Here is an 18,340-nt window from a genome sequence, read left to right as displayed (position 1 = left end):
GTTTGGTGTAAATCTGATATTTCTCACTGGAGATGAGGGTTATGGGCTAGTCCTCTATTGTGGAAAATACAATTGACTAAATTTGGGAATTTTGCTTGAGTAAGGAGTAGGTCAGTGCAAAGGATGAACCCTTATATAAATATTCCATTTACAGAAACACACAAATTACTGAAAATCCTTCTGGCTCCTATCTCCTCACCCCAAGCAATTCCTGAAAACCTGCCTATTTGCTCATTTCCAGGAGCTGGTAATTTCAGAGATAATTCCAAGATCCATCCATTATTTTTTAATAACTCCAGTGCTTTGTTAAGACCTTGCTGTTGGTCAGTTCTAACTCAGAATGAAGCTCAGATGACCATCTGTACATTTTCACTGGATTTTACCCTTATAACCTATGCAGAATCTGTAATCTGTCCAGGAATGAGAGCTCTGCATCCAGCACCAACAAATGGATTATTCTGTTGTTGCTGAGATGTCTTTGGAAGCTGTTTCTGCACCTGAGCATCTGCTCCAGCTCATTACCATTCTTCCTTGGAGATCACTTATTTCATACAAGTGGTACAAGCAGCATAGATAAGAAGGACTTGGTGTAAAAACTGAAAATTCCTTGGAATTCAGTAAGAAATATTGGGGTCATGAACTTTAAATACACTTTTATGTAGTACAGTCTGGTGGGTAATGTGCAGATAAAGATGGTATTTCCTTGGACAGCTCCATTAGCTCGTGTGTCAAGGGAAAAGCTTCTGAACAGCAGTGGGGAAGAAATACCCAATAAGACACCAGCATTTTATTTTATTTTATTACTGAAACTTCAAACTCCATCTTATCTCCAAATCCATTACTTTTATCCTAATGAGTCAGTTCGACTCGGTCACATTGCCATCCCTCATCTTTTGTTTGGAGAGCTGGAAAAGGAGTCGTTAGTCAGTGCTGAGGAATAACTAGAATTCATATCACTCACACGTCCTTTCTCAACTAATTAAACACCAGCAAGACCATCCATCCATCCCCATTACAAGCCAGAAAAAAAATTAATAAAAAACAAATCTGAAAGCTCGCTGACAGTGGAAAATGCAATTAAACTCTCCGCGTATGAATCCGGGCACAAACCGCTGCACTTTCTCCCCTTAATTAACTAAAACACGGGGAAAACAATCTGATGGCTTAATGGCATTTCCTTCGCTGTCAGAAACGCTTGGGGATGATTTTGTGATGTTATCACAGAGGTTTGGAGGAGTTGCTGCCGTTACTCCTCTCTGCCACCTCCGAGAGCGACAGATTCCACGGAGCAACTTTGCTGCCGTGAAGGGATGTGAAGGATTCATATTTTATAACGTCATTTCTCCACAGGCAGCACGGCACCAAGGATCCACTCAATATTTCATGCATTCCCATCCCCTGACACATCGAGTGCCCTGCACATTCCTCTGCCCGGGTGAGACTGGAAGCCCAGCACGCTGCCAGCTTTGTGCCTCGCTCAGTGCTGGTGGCAGTGCTAGGGGCAGTCAGCGCTGGGCTCCGATCCCTGCGTGCCCTGGCAGAGCCAACCTGACCTGGGAACTCAGCGGCCCTGCGGCACAGCCCTCACCCCAGGCAGTCAGGGCAAGGCGGGCACTGCCCGGAGCCTGGCTGGGCGCACCAGAGCAGCACACAAGTTCTGCAGGGCACAGGGCGGCAGAGGGAGCGCCCAAAGCTCCGCCCGGCTCCTGCGAGCCTGCCGGCAGCACAAAGCCGAGCTTGCGTCCTGCACACGGCCTTTAGGCTCAGCTCAAGCCCTTTAAACACCGGCACGCTGCTCCTTCCTTCAGAGCTATTCCGCTCAACCAGAGGAAGTTCAGGCAGCATTTTGTGCGTTCCCAGAGCATCCCGCTGGCGCCTGCGGCTCGGCGATTCCAACACGATTTTCTTCCCCAGGTTTCACTGGGGGAAACGTCCCCGAATCCCCGCTGCGTTTGTGGGATCGCCCAGCTTTGCGTGGTGCGTGCTGCCGGCAGGGGTGAGCGGGGAACAGCGCACTGCCCCCGGGCCCCCCGGGAAAGGGGAGCGCCCCCCGAGCGGGCACAGCCGGGAGCTGTGGGTGCTGAGTGCCCGCTCAAGCCGCTGCCCAGCACTCGGAAGGGCTGCACCCTCCTTCGTTCAGTGCTCCGACCCGCGTCCCTTGCTCTCCGGGCAGGAGGAGCCTTCCCTGGGGCGAGCGGAGCGGGGATGGGGCCCGCGGCTCAAACGGCACCGATCGCGCCTTTGGGAATTGCGGGATGCTCTCCCCGGTGCCGTAAACCGCTTCTTTTTTTCCTTAATATTTTTTTTCTTGTTTGTTTCCTTTCCCCCCGCCTCATGTTCAGTGTTTGCCGAGCGAAAGAGGGATAGACAGAAACAGCGGCGTGCCAGATTCTGCCTACATCTTTCCCACAGTCTCTCCTAACCCCGAACTCTTCCGACACTTTGTATTCACCGTCTCACTTGACTGCCACAAGAAACCCACTGTAGGAAGAGAGGCTTCCTGTGAGCCGAGCCCCGTTTCCATGGTGCGGAGTTTTCTACTTAAAAAATAAATTCCCGTTCCGCGGAGTTTTCCGCGCAGCCCCGCGGAGCTGCCCCTGCCCGGGGGTAGCGGCGTCCCGCATCCCCCCAGTCCCCCTCGGGATCCACAGCCGCCGGAGCCGGGACACTCCGCACCCCTCGGCACAGGTTTTAGGGTCACCGCACCCTTCCTGCGGCGGGGACAGAGGTGCCCGCCCGGCTTGGGGGGTCCCTCGCAGCGTGCCCCGCGGAGCGCCCGGAGCCGGCACCCCGCAGGATCCCCGCGCCCGACTTCCCCGGCTCCGCTCACCGGGAGAACTTTGGGCAGCGTCCCCGAGCATCCCTGAATATCCCCGAGCATCCCCGGCTCCGGAGCGGCGGCGGGGCCGAGCGGGAGCCGCGCGGGTCCCGCTGCCGCCCGGGCGAGCCCCCCCGAGCCCGGGAGGTGCCCGGAGCCCCCGCCCGGCCCCGGCGCGCCCCGGCGGCACTCACCGATCCGCAGCACCTGCTGAGCGCTCCGGGGCAGCCCCGCCGCGGCGCAGAGCAGCAGCAGCAGGAGCCCCGCGCCGCCGCCCGGGGCCGCTCGGCGGGGCCAGCGCGGGCCGAGGCCGCTCGCCATGCTCAGTTCATGCCCGATCCCCCCGGGCGGGCCGGCTCCGCGCCGCTCCGCGCCGCCCGCCCATGGCGCGGGGCTCCGCGCTGCCGCCGCCGCCGCGCCCCCCGCGCCCGAGGGACGGACGGACGGAGGGATGGACGGAGGGAGGGATGGAGCGGGAGGATCCTCCCGCGGGGCGGCCCCGGGCGGGGCCAGGCGGCTCCGGGCTCCGCGCGCGCCCGGGGACACGCGCGCGCACACGCACAGGGACAAGCCCTGGAACAGGGAGCGCGCGTGGGAGTCTCCATCCCTGGGGACATCCCGAACTCTCCCGCACGCGTGCCTGTGTCACCCGCTCCAGGCGGCGGCAGGGGTGGATGCTCTCCAAGCCCAGCCATGCTGGGATTCTGGGACAGGGAGAGCGGCAGAGCTGTCCCTGTCGCTGTCCCTGTCCCTCCAGCCCCCGCGGGTCTCTCCCCGCAGCCCCTCCTGGGCACGGGAGAAGCTTGTGCCCCTGCCGTGCCCTCCAGCCCCGCAGCTCCTGGGTTTTGCCCTCCCGGTGGCTTTGGAGGGATGTCCCGTGCGGGGCAGCTCGTCCGGAGCGCCTGGCGCGGGACAGGTGACACTCACGGTGTGCGGGCTGAGGGACCAGCGGCAGGGAAGGAAGCACCTCCAGCAGCGTGCCAGGCAGGGACAGGAGATGTGTCTGTCCCCGCAGTGCCCGTCCCCAGGCGTGGCAGGAGCCTCGGGGGGACAGCAGGGCTGGGCCCGGTGTCCGCTGAGTGATGAATTCCCGAGGCCGGTTTGGAGCTCCGTCACAGGGATCAGAACATCCCCTGGCCTTGGTTTGGCCAGATCGCTTTCCCCTGGTGACTCGGAGTTCTCCAGTGAATGTTTAAATTTGGTTTTTGCGGGTTCAGTGGAACTCAGAGTGCTCCACCATAAAGCGAACATATGGGTCCCGAGCTGCTCTGAAAAAAGAAAACCCCCAGAGGAGAATAACTCCCACCTAGCAACAGAACTAAAACGGCATAGCTGAGATCCAAAACCGAAATAATTTCGGTTTGTTTGCTTAGTGCTCCTCTCCAGCCTGCCTAGCTATTGTTGCAGAAACGAGCTCCTCCGAGCAGCGGCAGCACACGCCGGAGCGCGGTGGCAGGAAAAGCACGCACATGATGTCTGCCTCAGAGGCACCTGGAAAGAACTGCCTCCTGCTTGCAGGGGCTGGGCAGGGCTCCCGATGCTGGATTGCCGGCAGGATCGCAGCCGGAGCCGCGTTTCCCAGGCGCGCTGTGGGGTCGGAGCAGAGGTGGCGCGGTGCCCTTTAAGCCGCAGGTGCGGTGTAACCTGAGCTCGGACCTGCCCAGGAGCACCTGGGCTCGCTCGGAGCTCAGCATAAAGCCCAGCCCGCCCGCGGCCGCTCCCCCTTTCCTCGTGCTGGGAAACGCTCCTGCGGCCTGGCTGGCACAACATTCCCGTCCTGCACTTTCGAGGGAGTGCCGACCCAAAAGCGGCCGGGCTGAGCCATGGCTGTGCTGAATCCCTGCCCTTGGCACCCTTTGTTCTGTCCCGGGCCACCCGGCTGTGAGCAGCAACCGCCCGCCCCTCAGGAGGTGCAGAGACATCCAAAAGTGAGTGTTGCACCGCCTCTGAGGCGGGTTTCTCCACTTGCACTTTTTGCGAGTTTTTTTATCTTGCACTACTGTGTGTGCGCACCCTTGGCCCTGTGCCTCAGAAATCTGGGAGTTCAGTAAAGTTGTACTTCTAATTTAGCCTAAATGCTGTTAAATATTGTTCCTCTGTTAGGTTGTTGTGGTTAAGCTATAAATGCAGGTACAAGTTAAGTTAAAGTGCTGCTAAGTTTAAGTGTTGTTATGCTTTTCATCCTTGTTTGTACTCCACACACACACACACCCCTGGGTAGTTTCAATTCATTCCTGCTTTGATTGCCTGGATTTTGTTTGGTTTTGTTGTTCCTTGCTTTCCTTGTTGTGCCTTAGCTGGCCTTTGTGAGTGGAGTGAATATTGCCAGAGACCCTGTTGTGCTTTAGTGTAATGTTAACTCTGACTTTTATCTCATACCCTGGATTTTTTGAGCGATCTCACAGAGCTCCACTTTGCATTTCTCAGGCATATTTTGGGGGTCAGAGCTCTATTTTGCATTTCTTGTGGCATGTTTTTTGGGGGTCAGAGCCCCATTTTGCATTTCTCAGGCATGTTTTGGGGGTCAGAGCTGTATTTTGCGTTTCTCAGGCATGTTTTGGGGGTCAGAGCTCCATTTTGCATTTCTCAGACATGTTTTGGGGGTCAGAGCCCCACTCTGCATTTCTCAGGCATGTTTTGGGAGGTCAGAGCCCCAATTTGCATTTCTCAGGCATGTTTTGGGTTCTCCAGGACAATTTCCTCTGAAATGAGCAATGTTGATTTCTTGTTTGTTTACCTGAGGGTAAGCATGTAGCACGTTGATATTACCAATGTTGACAGAGTCCTTTGCACAGGGATTTGAAGTCTTTATTCCTGTTCCACAACGTGGAATTCTATTGGATGCAGTGTGCGATTGTTAGGCAAATTACAGCTTATATAATATTGGTAGGTTAATAGCTAAAACCTTGTTTGATACCAGGGCCTCATGACTGAATTTGGGGATGTAAAACACCTCCCTCCCACTCTGTGTCCTTCCAGAGTTCTGGTTCGAGTTTGGAAGCAGTCACAATGTCAGAAAAACAAGTATATTCTAACATGTTGGGAAATGTGGAAGTTTTCATTAAAAAACCTGGCAGTTTTCTCAATTTCTTGGTCAAGTTCTGAGAAATTTTAATTCTGTTGCCCTCAGGACTTTAGCAGCCCTTACCCAGTTTAAGGTAATACAGAATATTTTTTCAGTTTTTCCCCCTCTCTCTTTAACTGCACCTGACCAAAACACCCCTGAGTTCCATGGAAGTGAGGAGGTAAAATTAGTTTTTAAACTCAAAAATGTTAAGCCCCAAGTACTTTTCCTGGATCACCATAACACATAAGAAAGCAAGTAGAAATGAAAAGATCCCTGTGATCACAGCAAGTTTAAACATCACATTTTAGAAAGCTCTTTTTGGCTGAAGTGCTGTCCTTATTTCTTTGCCCAGAGCCATGAAAGCAGTTCCCTTTTCAGTAAAAATGCCAGAGAGAAGCTCAGAGCAGCCTGAGCCTTGCTGAGGTTGTTCTCCAATGTGGGATACACCAGAGACTTTTGGGAAAGAACCCCCCTGTACATACCCAGGGAGTCCTGGCACATCCTGCATCCAGGAAGGATGTTAAATTCTGGCAAATTCTGTCAAATTCTGCTTGGTCACACTCACAGGAACCTGGCAAGCTCCACAAATGGGTGGGAGCCTCCAGCCTCTGACCAAGGGCAGAGTTTCTGCTCCCTGGAGCTCTTCCCATGGCTCCTTTTTACAGGGGAAATAACCCCCAAACCAACAGCCTGTTAGCAGATAATGAGGGAGGGAGAAGAATCCATTGAATTGTTTTATTCCACTGCTCTGTCTTCCCAGTGCATATTGCTCTTTTCTGCCATTAGTTACTATTAATTATGAGCAAGCTGCTGGGATAAATTAAAGACTGTCCCAAATCTCTGCCAGCATCATTTCAATGTGTCCCAACACATTTTCCTCCTTCCACGCTTATTTCAAAAGAGTGACTTGGATCTTAACAAGAGAGTATTTCACCTTATTAACTCTGTTCACCCTGGTCCTGGCACTGTAGACCCTTTTCCACTCATCCACAGGTGTGGGACAGGATTTTGGAAAATGATCCATGCTTAAAAACTACTGAAAGTTTGCTCACAAGCAGGAGTGTTTCAATTTAAACATGTGGAATATATGCTTTGATAGCCCCTATCATCATTTACATAGCACCTGGCAAAATGAAACCCACAGACAGCTGCAGTTTTTGGGTTTAAATCTCTGCATTCGAAGGATGACTCTATGAATGTTTTGTCTCTCCCTTGGCATTTGCATGATCTATTTTATATACCCACACAGAGTAAAATATGTGATAAAAACAATGTATGGGGGTTTGAGGGTGTGTATAAACAGGTTTAGATTTATGTGTGTCAGCACACAGCTGAAAGGATGTGTGGAATATTTTAAGATCTGTGTATTGCACGTATATAAAATATCATCTGTGTGTATATTATATATAATGTGTCAGTTTACTCCTGTGAGCTGGACCCGAGGAGGAAAGGTGAGGGAAGAGGGGGAGTGGAGCTGCAGGGAGACAGGAATGCTTTGGCAGGGATGTGTCTGGGAACATCCCAGGGAGCCCCTGGGCTGGGGGCAGAGGCTGGCACGTGGCAGGAGGAAGGACAAGGATTTTATTCCTTGGAGAAAGAAGAGAGAGTTGGATTTGAGATCCCATTTGTGGTGCAGCCTGAGCGGCCCCTGGGTTTCATTATTGCTCCCATGGGTCTCCAGCTGCTCTGGTGCAGCTGCAAGCCAATTCCTTGCATGTTTTGCCTTCTGCCTCTGGCACCTTTGGTGATGCTGAAGACTTTGGTATTAGCGTTGTGTTGTGAGGTGGAAACAGTCACATTCCCTCTGCCCTCCCTTCCTGCCTGGTTTGGCTTTGGTTTGGGCTTTTCTTGTCCTGGCTAATTCACATTCTGCCCACTCTGTTGTGTTGCTGCATGAGTGCTCTCTGCAGTGAGCTGATGAGAGACCATGATTTGAGCACTGCAGGCACTTTTCTGCTGGAAACAGGACAGGACAATCCATTTCAGCCAAACTCCCTCTTTTTCTCCCCTCTGCTGTGTCAGAAAATTCAGGCTGGCATTGTCAGTTGCTGGAATGTCCCTTTGGCAAAAGCCCTGTCATGACAAACTCAGGTGCCTCTGGGCATCCTTTCCTCTCCAGCCTTGGCACTGAAATTCTGACCCAGGGCAGGAGGAGATTGGTCAGCTCTGAAACCATGAAGCTGTAACTGAGAAACCCAAGGGCAGCATTCCTAGATTGCTTTTTTTTTTTCCCCTGCAGTTCCTAAGTAGCTTGAAGTGCAAATGAAATATTCTGGTTGATGTAGGGCAGTGTCTTTGAGGAATGAATGAAATGTCCAAGCTGAGAAGTTAATCAGCACAGTTATTTTCATTGCTTTGGGTTACTTAAGTCTTCCTTCACAGCACTAATTCCTGATTCTCTCCTACTCATGTAATTTATACAAATCTGATTTTCTCACCATGATAAATAAATTGTTTCTCCCTCCTGGTTTTACATGTTTGACCAAGGAGGAAAGAAAAATTGAGAGGTATTGCACACCATATTGGAAAAAACCCCCGAAGCAGCAGAGAAAGCTTCATTATTTTGTGCCTGTTAGTGGATGTGCTTACAATGATTATCCACATTAACAGCATTAAACCGTGCACAGAACCCAGGGCAGGACAATTCTGAGCAGCTCTGAGTGCCTCCTGTGCCAGCCTGTGCTGCTGAGGGCACAGCTGTGCCACCCAGCCCTTGGCAGGGTCCCTGGGGCTGTGACAGTGGCAGGGGAATGTTCCATCCCCCAAACCACTGGAATTGGCTCTTTTGATGTAACATTCCAGTGCTGCACGCTGCAACAACGTGAAAGCCACACATAACGATGGGAAATCAGTCATATTGTTATCCTGAGCTGCAACCCAGTTCAGGGACCCCAAAATCCAGCCTCTGGCCCTGGAGGAGTGCCATTAAAAACAAGGAGCTGCTGTTGTCCCCTGTGGCAGGGAAGGGAATTCCCGGGGTCCTGGGCACAACACCAAAGTTCAGCTGTGGGGCAGCCAAAAACCCAAATAAATCCATCCTCACCAGAAGCATGAGGGCTTTCCCTCTGGGCATTTGGGATTAAATTGCTGCCACTGGCCTCAAAAGATTTATTTTTTTTTTTCTTTCTCAGATTAGACATAGCATTGAGAGCAGGCAGAGGCCAAAATCCTTCACATGCTTTTCTGGTATTTTATGCTCTGTGTGCTCACCTGGTGGTCACTGCAGTGGGTTTCAGCCTCAGTGGGGTTGGGTTTACTCTGAGCTGCTGCTCAAATTCACCCTGATGTTATTTGTGGTGGCATTAGCTCCTGCACTGCGATTTTTATCAGCTTTGCTAATTCTGTGATAACCTTGCTGGGCCATCTCCACGGGGGAATATTTTAGGGAGATTCCTGATTAAAAATATTGACAAAAGGGATGAGATTGTTAAGGTATTCTGGCTAGCAGCTCCCCTTCTGAAAATCACCTGGGATTTCTCGGAGGAGAAAGCTTGGGAAGGCTGTGCCAGGATGACAGGCCACGTTCCCATGTTTGTGTTTCCACCTGGCTTGCAAAAATACTCACTTTTAATGGCCTCATTAACAAAGACTCCCACTAAACTGAGGGGTGTGGGATCCACAGTCCCAACCAAGCATCCCCTCTGGATCACAGAGGGGCTGAAGCTGGGGGACATCCCTGGGAATCCTCTGCTTCCACCCAAACCAGGATGCTCAGGTCGCTTCCAGTGGTTTTCAGCATCTCCCAGGACAGGGGCAGTGTTTGTTTTCACTCTGCCAGGGAAAACTTCTTTTCTTACACTCACAAGTCAGATCCAGGTGAGAAGCCATCTTAAACCAGATTAAAAATGGGACAAAGGCTTGGTGCTGCAAAATCTTCTAAAAATATTAAAAATTTCCTCTGTGCAACAGCAAAATGAGGTAAAAAATATTTCCTTCCTTTGTTCAGCAGCAGGAAAAGCGTGAGCTCCACAAGGGGTGACCTACATATGCTCTTGCTTGTTTGTTGAGCTCAAAACCTTTGCTCACATCCCATAAATCAGAATCACTTAGGTCTGAAAAGGCTTCTAAGATCACAGAGTCCTCTGTGAGTTTCTGAAGTGTCCACATTAATTCATGTTGAATCTCATTAATCTTGAATTGACAAAGGGGAAAAAAAAAAACATACAAAACTATGGGCAGGATTTCTATTAAAAAGCTGAAATTAGGGCTCCTCTTGTCCTTTACAGAATGAGTGCCCTGTGTAAAATCTGACTTTTAGCAACCTGTTGAGTGCAGGGGAGCACCAGGAACAGCAATTCCCAGTCCCAGATCCCTGAAAATACATAAAAAGGAAAACCAGACTGGCTGGCAAGGAATTGCATATAAAAACAAAGAGTTAACACACAAAACAAAGAAATTCACTGTGTGCAATAGCGTGGCATGCACAGAATAAGGGAAAACATTTGCATTGTGTAATATTTCCTAATTTAAATAATTATGGTCAAAAAGTCTCCCAGGCAGGGTTGTGATACATGGAGCTCCTTGCAGCTTGGTGATTCTCCATCTGAAACCAAGAGAGAGAAAAATGATTGCTCAGATTCCTGCCTTTGCATATTCCTTTTCAAATCTATAATTTATGATCGTGTACCTGTGTATATTTTAGCCTTCATTTTTCAAAAAGATGTCCATAAATTAAACAGGAATTCGGCAATCACTGCAGATTTATTTTGTCACTAATGATGGTCTAGTGGAGATACAGGTAAAATTCTAAAGGCAATTTCTTAGGGCTTGAATAAATTTGCTTTTTAGCTTCCTCTTTCTGGAAAAGTTAACAAGAAGCAGCCTGGCCATTTCTGGGAGAAAAATGTCTATATTTCCCCAAGGTTATAAAACAACAATCAAATCTTACAGATATTTCTTTGAATTGTTCCTTCATGTTCCAGAGCATGAATTTTGTAGGGCTGTTTCCATCTGGCTACTCAGGGCGTGTTGGAGTCTGAAATGCAGGGAATTCTCAGAACTTTGGGCCTGTGAGCCAAGAATTAAACCCAGGATTTGATCTGAGCCCTTGGAAAAGGCTCCCAGACTGAGGTGCTAGAAGCAAGAATGTGGATTTATTTATAGTTGAAAGCAGAGACATGTTAAACTAAGTAAAGTTGAGAGTTTTAGACTTTAAGATGTAGAAAAATAAATTAGTTCCAGAGGTAAGCAAGGAGTTCAGAGTGCAGCACTGTGGGTTTGTTGTTATAACATGACTGGCTAAGAAAGCTCACACTGTGGCATGGGTCCATAAGGTGAAATATTTAAGGATTGGGTCAAAAACATAAATATCCTTGTTGGCAGTGCTTTATTAATCAATAACTCCTTAAAAGATCTTGTAACTGAGGGTCTGGTGACCTCCTGGCAGTGCCCAAGGCCAGGCTGGACAGGGCTGGAGCAGCCTGGGGCAGTGGGAGCTGTCCCTGCCATGGCAGGGGTGGCACTGGGTGGCTTTGAGGTCCCTCCCAGCCCAAACCATTCCATAAGCTTCAGGGAAATTTGGTGTGCAGTCTCGAGAACTATTCCTTTTCTTTTCCAGTGCAATCAGCACAGGGCTCTCAGTGTTTTCACCTGAGTAACCTGCCAGCCGTAACAATTTGTGACTTCTGCAACTGAGTCAGGCTATTTTAATCCTAAGCAATGTAAGAAAGCAAAGCTTTCTGCTGGCACAAGAACAAAACCAGGTCTTGCTGGTGGCAGAAGGACTCTGGATGCTGCTGCAGCACAGAACCATGTGTTCAGAGGAAGAAAAGGGAATTATCAACCCCCTGGACTCTGTGGGTACAGCAGCTCTTTGCCCTTGTGTGAAATGCCTGTAGAACAGCCCCAAATGTGTCCCTTTCATCGAAATGTCAAAGGGAATACTTTCCTGCACAAAAGCACTCCGCAGCCATGTGCCACAGAGGTGAGATTTAATTCCTGCTTTGTCAGCCTGGTGAAATTCCCATTGGAGGGGGCAGCGGCTCAAAATCCTCCAGCAGGGGATTTATTTTAGTGTATCGGGATGTCAGTGGCATGGCAAGATGTGAACACAATGACTAAACTTTTCCATTTGCCCCATAACCTCAGGAAAATGTGCTCTGCTATTATCCTGCACTTGCTTAATTGGAAGGCCTTGGCTGTTTGTAATGGGGTTATTTGTAACAATGAATTGTGCTCAGAGCCCTTCTGACAATGCTTCCAGAGAGCAGCTGAATCTGTGCTGAGGTTTGGTGAAATGAATAATAACCCTGAAAAATCAGAGAATTAACTAGGTTGGAAAAGACTCTTTGAGATCATCAGGTCCAACCAGTGTTTATCTAAAGCCCCCAGTGCAGGATGTGCTGACACCTCTGACAAAAATTCAGGTGAGCTGGGGAAGTCCTCAGGTCTGACTGACAGGAGCCCTCTGCAGAGAGGTACTGATGGACAGTGCCATTTTATTATTTCTATTCTTTATTATCTCTATTTTGCCTCAGCCACACTCAGAACCCCCACCCAGAGGCACCACGCAGGGAGTGGTTTTTCCAAATCCACCTTAAAATAAACCTGAGAAACTTTTACAGGTTTTCAGGGGTAAGGTGGTGAACAGGATTTCTCTGGAAAAGAAGGGTTAATTGTCAGTGGCATCACTGTTATAACTTCAACATCTTGTTAGAAAGAAATCAGACATTCTTACAATGAGAGTGTTAAATGCTGTGCTGAGAATTAAAGGGGGCAAGAGAGGTAGGAAGGGTCCTTTCATTTTATTAGGAGGATTCAAATGCACTGAGTGACTGGAACACACAATTATCATTGTGTCCTTCAGTTTTCTGCTCCTGTGAATCCTTGAACAGAACAAGCAGAAGAACCTGTGAAATACTCCATTTCTGCTGCACAGTGTTATCCTAAGGCTTTGGGGTGTTTTATTCCTTCCTGCTAGCTCCATCTGAAGAGTGTGAGGGAAGGCAAGAGCTGCTGACAGGAGGAAGGGGTGGGAGGGAGTGGTGTTGCAGATGGACACCACCAGAACTCCCCTCATCCATGGCAGTCCTTGAGGCTGAGCTTGCAGCAGGCTTGCATTCATTAAAATGTGTTTTACCTTCATGTCATAATTACTTGCTGTCATTTCCGTGGTGTCTCTTTGATGTATTGAGATGGCAGGTGGGCCCTGTGTGGTGCCAGGTTTGTGACTTTGAAATCAAGCTTGGTTTTTGTCTTTGCTGGCTTCCTGTGGGTCTGTGGCTGCTGGGATCCAGGCTGGGCATCTCTCAAGGGACAGTTCTGGGGCGTGCAGGTGGCTTCTGCTGGCCCTGGGTGATGCAAAGGGAGCAGCTATAGCCAGCACACCTGGAGGGGGTCTTAGAAAAATAGATTCCTTGGAGAGCTCCATTTTTATTAGTTCTCTTCAGAATTAAGCGTTTTCTAGAAAACTTATCTGTTTTGTAGCCTCAAGGCTGCTCTCACAGACCACTTCAGGGCAAAGATAAAGCTTACTTATCCCCCTAAAAGATGTCTCGTACTTCAGGCTCTGTAGGGTCATTTATCCAACTTCTATTCAGCTGTCTCATTTCTGGTCATCCCTGGGCTGTGTGGTGGCAAAACTTTGCCTCCTTCTCTGTCTGAGATGCTTTCTTTAGAGGCTAACAGGGATGGAAGGGAAAGGAGAACAGGGTTTTTACAGGGCATGGAGCTTCCTTGGGGACACCTGATACTGCTGTAGGGAGGGCTGTGTTCCACAGGGAGCCCTGAGGGGACAGAGGAAGGGCAGAGGGTGCTGGGCACTTCTGAGAGGGCAAACAAGAAGCAAAAAATGCCTTTGTGTGTGTGGGGGGGGTAAATCCTGATACATAAGAAGACCCTCTGGCCAGAATTTTGCATTATCTAAGGCTGAGTTTTTGCTTTGGAAAGGAGGAAGAGGAGGTCCCTGCTCAAGGTGGTGTTAGAGGAGCCCAGCATACCTGGGAAGATGTGGCCAAGGCTGTCACCTGTGACCTTTTTGCTTTTTCTGCTGGGAGATGGCAGGGAAATGTCACATGTGCATGCAGAAGAATCCTGTTTGACATTTCCTTTCCATTCAGGAAGGCCATTGCTGCACAGTCCTTCCCCATGTGTCACCATGTTCTCAGTGAAGGGAACAAGATTAGAACATATTGTTGGGGGAAAAAGAAATGAATCATTTCCCATTTGAGAAAAATGGCTTTTAAACCTTCAGCTTGCCTTCAGATGAGCTAAATACCAATAAAGGGCAGAAATCAGCTTTGTGCCTGGAAGCCCTCTCCCCTCCTCACTGGTGTGACCAGGTTTCATCTCTTTTGTCTGGGTTGCAGGCAGTGCAGCAGCTTTCAGAGTTCTGTTAATGCCAGGTTCTGGCCTATATTTTCCTTTTTCAATCATGGCTATTATTCTGGTTTGTGCAGCCCTGTGGGTGGGCCTGGCCCTTTGTGGGTGAATAAAAAACCACCTCTTCTCTGCAGAGCTCGACATTTCCATGTGGAGCTCCCATTCTGTATTTTCAGAGCCCTTTTATAGAACAGAGCAGAGGCCTGGACTCTCCTCCCTGCAGGGACACATTAAATGTTTCACTGATGTCCCTCCATGCCCCTGAACAGCTTCAGGAAAAAAAAATAAAAATTAAAGCCTCGTTCAGGCTGCACTTGCAAATATTTCAGCACTGGAAGTGAATCCTGGCACTGGTGAGGAGCAGTGGTGTCTCCATTCATCTGAGCCTTGGGATCAGCCCTGCCTTAATGAGAGGCTGCTTGGCCTCCAGAAAAGGTCCGGGAGGTGCACAAGGATCAGTGGGACAGGGCAGAGCTGAAACCTGCTCCCACCAGTAGTGGGATTACACCGAGCAGGAGTATTGCCTTGTTGTTGCACACTCCTGCAAATTAATGAATTCCTGATTGCCTCAAAGTGAGCAATTAACGGGGAGTCTGCTGAAGTGCTGCTGGTGAAGCAGGGGCTCTGTTCTGCAGGACATTGCTCCTGGAGCATCATTCTCACACAGTGCAGCTGGATTTACAACCCCGAGGAAAGCAGCCAGCCCTGAGGTGTTCCTGTGTGCCAGGGGCAGCAGGAAGGGGGGATTCAGGTGAGAGCCCAGCTGCAGAGCTGCCCCAGCCCTGGGGACACAGCAGCAGCACCTGGAGCTGCTGCACAGAGCCCAGAGGAGGGACAAGGAGCTGCCCCAGGGCTGGAGCCAGGCTGGGAGAGCTGGGGGTGCTCACTGGAGAGGAGAAGCTCCAGGGAGAGCTCAGAGCCTGAAGGGGCTCCAGGAGAGCTGGAGAGGGACTGGGGGCAGGGCATGGAGGGACAAGACATGGGGAATGGCTTCAAATTGACAGAATAGGTTTAGGGTTGATATTAGGAAGGAATTCCTGGCTGTGAGGGTGGGCAGGCCCTGGCACAGGGTGCCCAGAGCACCCCTGGATCCCTGGCAGTGTCCAAGGCCAGGCTGGACAGGGCTTGGAGCAGCCTGGGACAGTGGAAGGTGTCCCTGCCATGGCAGGGGGGAGCAAGAGGACCCTCGTGTCCCTCCCACCCCAAAACCTTCTGTGACCCCCCCAATTCCATGGCTGTGGTTTGGGTTCCCCATTCCTGGTGCCCCAGCACTGACACTGGGAACTGAGAATCCCAAATTCTCCAGTGGGCTCTTCGGATCCCAATGGGAAAATTGGGAGAATTCAGCTCAGGAGCTGCCAGGGCAAGGCCCTGAGTTAACAGCTTGTTATGCTTAAGGAGCAGAGAGCTCTGGGAATTATTGTGGTCCATATGTTACTGAAAGGGTTTAATGTGGATTAGGGGCTTATGTAACGTGTGGGCCTAACCCACATCGGGCTTAATTTACGGTGTTTTCTCCTCATCTTTAAAAAAAACAGCTTGTTTCCTAATGATAAGCTTGAGTACTAATTTAATTTACATTTTACTGCTCCCAGGCACAATTGGAACACACTGGAGTAAACATTTAAAACCCCTTATGAAACTATTTGTTGGACTTGCCATTATTCTTTTGGCTTTTTTTTTTTTAGCCATGTTCTTGTTTTCCTCTGATGAAATAGTCTACGTAGGTTTGATTTGGAATTATAGGATGCACAAATTAAAACAATGAGCCTGCTACAATCTGTAGTCTCCTTGGAGAAATGAAAAAAAAAAAAACTTCAGGAAAGTTCGGCAACAACAGGAATTTTCCAAGCTCCTGGAATAAAAAAGGACCAGAACACAGCTTCAGACACAGGAAGAAAATAAAATCTAGAGCAAAAAAAATACTAAAACTAAATAATTAGATAGTGTAGTTAGTGGGGAAGGAGGGTTAAATTGGTGATGAATTCTAAGTTTATCACAAAAGAACTTTAAAAATCTCAGATCCTGAAGTGTGTTTTTCCTTCCTTGTGTTTCCCAACAGACACGGCCATCCCTCCAGTGCTGCATTTGGGAGGATGTGGGCTGTGTTTTTCAGAGCAGACATATGTTTGCCTGTGATGTGTCAGGGTTTCATTGCCAGCTTGGTGTACTCTGGGGCAGTTCTAAACTGCTGAGCTGTTGTAGAAACAGTTCCAAATTAAATCAGGAACGTGCAGAGATTCAGATTCTCTGCCAGCCAGCTAAAAAACCCCAAAAAGACAAAAAGTCATCTGCCTTTTGTTATGTGGTGTTACAGTTATTGCTAATTTGAAAAGAATCTCACAAATTCACCAGGCATTTCTTCCCTGCCCAGAAGCCAGGGGGATATGTGCCCAATTTCCATTTATTCAAGTGCAGAATTGGTTTTATCCTTGTTCTGACTGATTTACTCACACAGAAACTGGAGAGCTTTGGGGGTTTTCTTTGAAATTCCCGAATTCCTCCTGTCCAGGATTAATTTCTGTGTTTGCTTTAAATGTCTTCACCTACATCCCTGTCTCTTGCTCTGAGACTTGAGGAACAGGGGTCTGCTGTGTGTGTGAATCCCTTTGGAATCACTCAGTGCCTCACCCTGCTCTCACCGTGGTTGCAAAACTCTGGAACTTCTCATATCTCATGCTGAATACCAAGAATTCATTAATCAATTATTTCCCAAACACTGATAAAGCTCCCATTTCTGAACAGAGGATTTTTAATTCCTTCCTGTGAATCATTCCTGCTAGGGGTGCATTTGGGGCGGTGTTTTTCCCCTCTGGAAAAGCATCTTTAACATGTTATTCCCTGCCTGGAATATGGTGATGTCCTGACGTGGTCTTTAGGTTACCTGCAAACATTTTGCCTTTTCACTGGCTCCCTTTAATGGCTTCTCCATCTTCTTTTTTTCTCCCCAATTGTAATTCCACTTAAGTTAAATGTTATTATCGTGGGTTTGTGTTTTGACTTCTCAGCCTTCCAAAAGGTCAGATTTGAATACTTTATGGCCTCCTTTGCTGAGAAGAAGTTCAGTGGCTGCATCTTGAAACAGGTCACATACTCTGCTTGAAACTAAATCAAGAATGGCTTTTCCTTTGTGGGTTTTGGGGCCAATTAATTGAAGAAGCAATCCTTGACAGTGTTTAAATTAATACTGTCTGCAAGAGGCCCTGTCCTGATGGGTTCTGGGTCTTTGTCAGCACAAAGCCAAGGCCAAAACTCAGCTCTGTCCCAGCCACACCAGTGCTCTCAGAACATTTGTCTTTTTTTATTCAAACACTCCTTAAATCCTTGTTTTCCTCCCTGACGCCAGGCCTGGCCTGATTGCCCCAGTTTTCTGTGATGTCCCTTGGTTCATTGTGTGGGTTTTGGGCAGCCAGCCGTGTTTCTGCTGGGAGCTGTGGCACTGAGCACACAGGCACATCTCCTCCTGCTTCCCTGTTTTCTGGCTGTGCTGCCGTGGGAACAGCCTTGCTAAGCTGGGTTTGCTGTCACTGCTGCCTCTGTTCCAGCCCATCCTGTCCCTGACAATTCTGCATTTTCCACCCCAGGAGGGTACGGTCCTGCAGGCAGCATGCTCCTCCACGTCCAGCCTTCCTCCCAGCCTCAGCTTTGCAATTCCCTTTCACTTTTCAATCTTAATTCCCAGCCACTGTGCTGGGATCCCCTGGGATCACAGCTGTCCCCTGTCCTTCGTGTTTTCCATGCAGGGCTGGGGTTCTGCCTGTCCACCTGGAGCTCTGGGGAGCCCCAGCCTCCTCCTGCCTCCCCAGCCCTGCTGCTGATGCCTTGTGCAGGCTGCCCTAGAGCAGAGGCTGGGCAGAGCTACAGAATAAAGCAGGGATTGATTCCAAGGATCTCCTCCATGGATCCACCTTGGGCAGCACCAGAGCCCAGCCAGGGCTGCACCCAAGATGAACCCAAATGGTCCCAAAATGAACCCAGGATGAACCCAAATGGTCCCAAAATGCACGAGCACTGCCGGGGTCTCTCCCTGGGCTCAGCTCTGCTCCATGTGCACATTGCAGTTCAGTGGCCAATCCCAGCTGCAGCCCCTGCAGTCCCATCCTGCTTGTTTTTCTCTCTGCAGCCCATGGGGTTTG

The 18,340-nt window shown here is 49.5% G+C and overlaps 2 protein-coding genes across 11 annotated transcripts in view; one reads left to right on the top strand and one right to left on the bottom strand.

Moving 5' to 3' along the window:
• Nucleotides 1-3,259, bottom strand: part of GRIK1 (glutamate ionotropic receptor kainate type subunit 1) — a 102,333-nt gene extending 99,074 nt beyond the window's left edge. For 3 of the 4 annotated variants that reach the window (XM_064411187.1, XM_064411188.1, XM_064411190.1), the window contains exon 1: nt 3,013-3,259. In XM_064411187.1, the coding sequence (XP_064267257.1) occupies nt 3,013-3,139 (127 nt within the window). In that variant the 5' untranslated portion in view covers nt 3,140-3,259. The remainder of the gene's footprint in view (nt 1-3,012) is intronic. The other variant, XM_064411189.1, reaches the window with a different exon arrangement.
• Nucleotides 1-18,340, top strand: part of LOC135295108 (protein let-653-like) — a 183,198-nt gene that overhangs the window by 137,552 nt on the left and 27,306 nt on the right. The window lies entirely within an intron of this gene.

The sequence above is a fragment of the Passer domesticus genome, chromosome 2 (assembly GCF_036417665.1).
Source record: "Passer domesticus isolate bPasDom1 chromosome 2, bPasDom1.hap1, whole genome shotgun sequence".
In the NCBI taxonomy this organism is placed as follows: Eukaryota; Metazoa; Chordata; class Aves; order Passeriformes; family Passeridae; genus Passer; species Passer domesticus.
The sequence above is the reverse complement of the archived record's forward strand: the minus strand, read 5'-3'. Positions and strand labels throughout refer to the sequence as shown.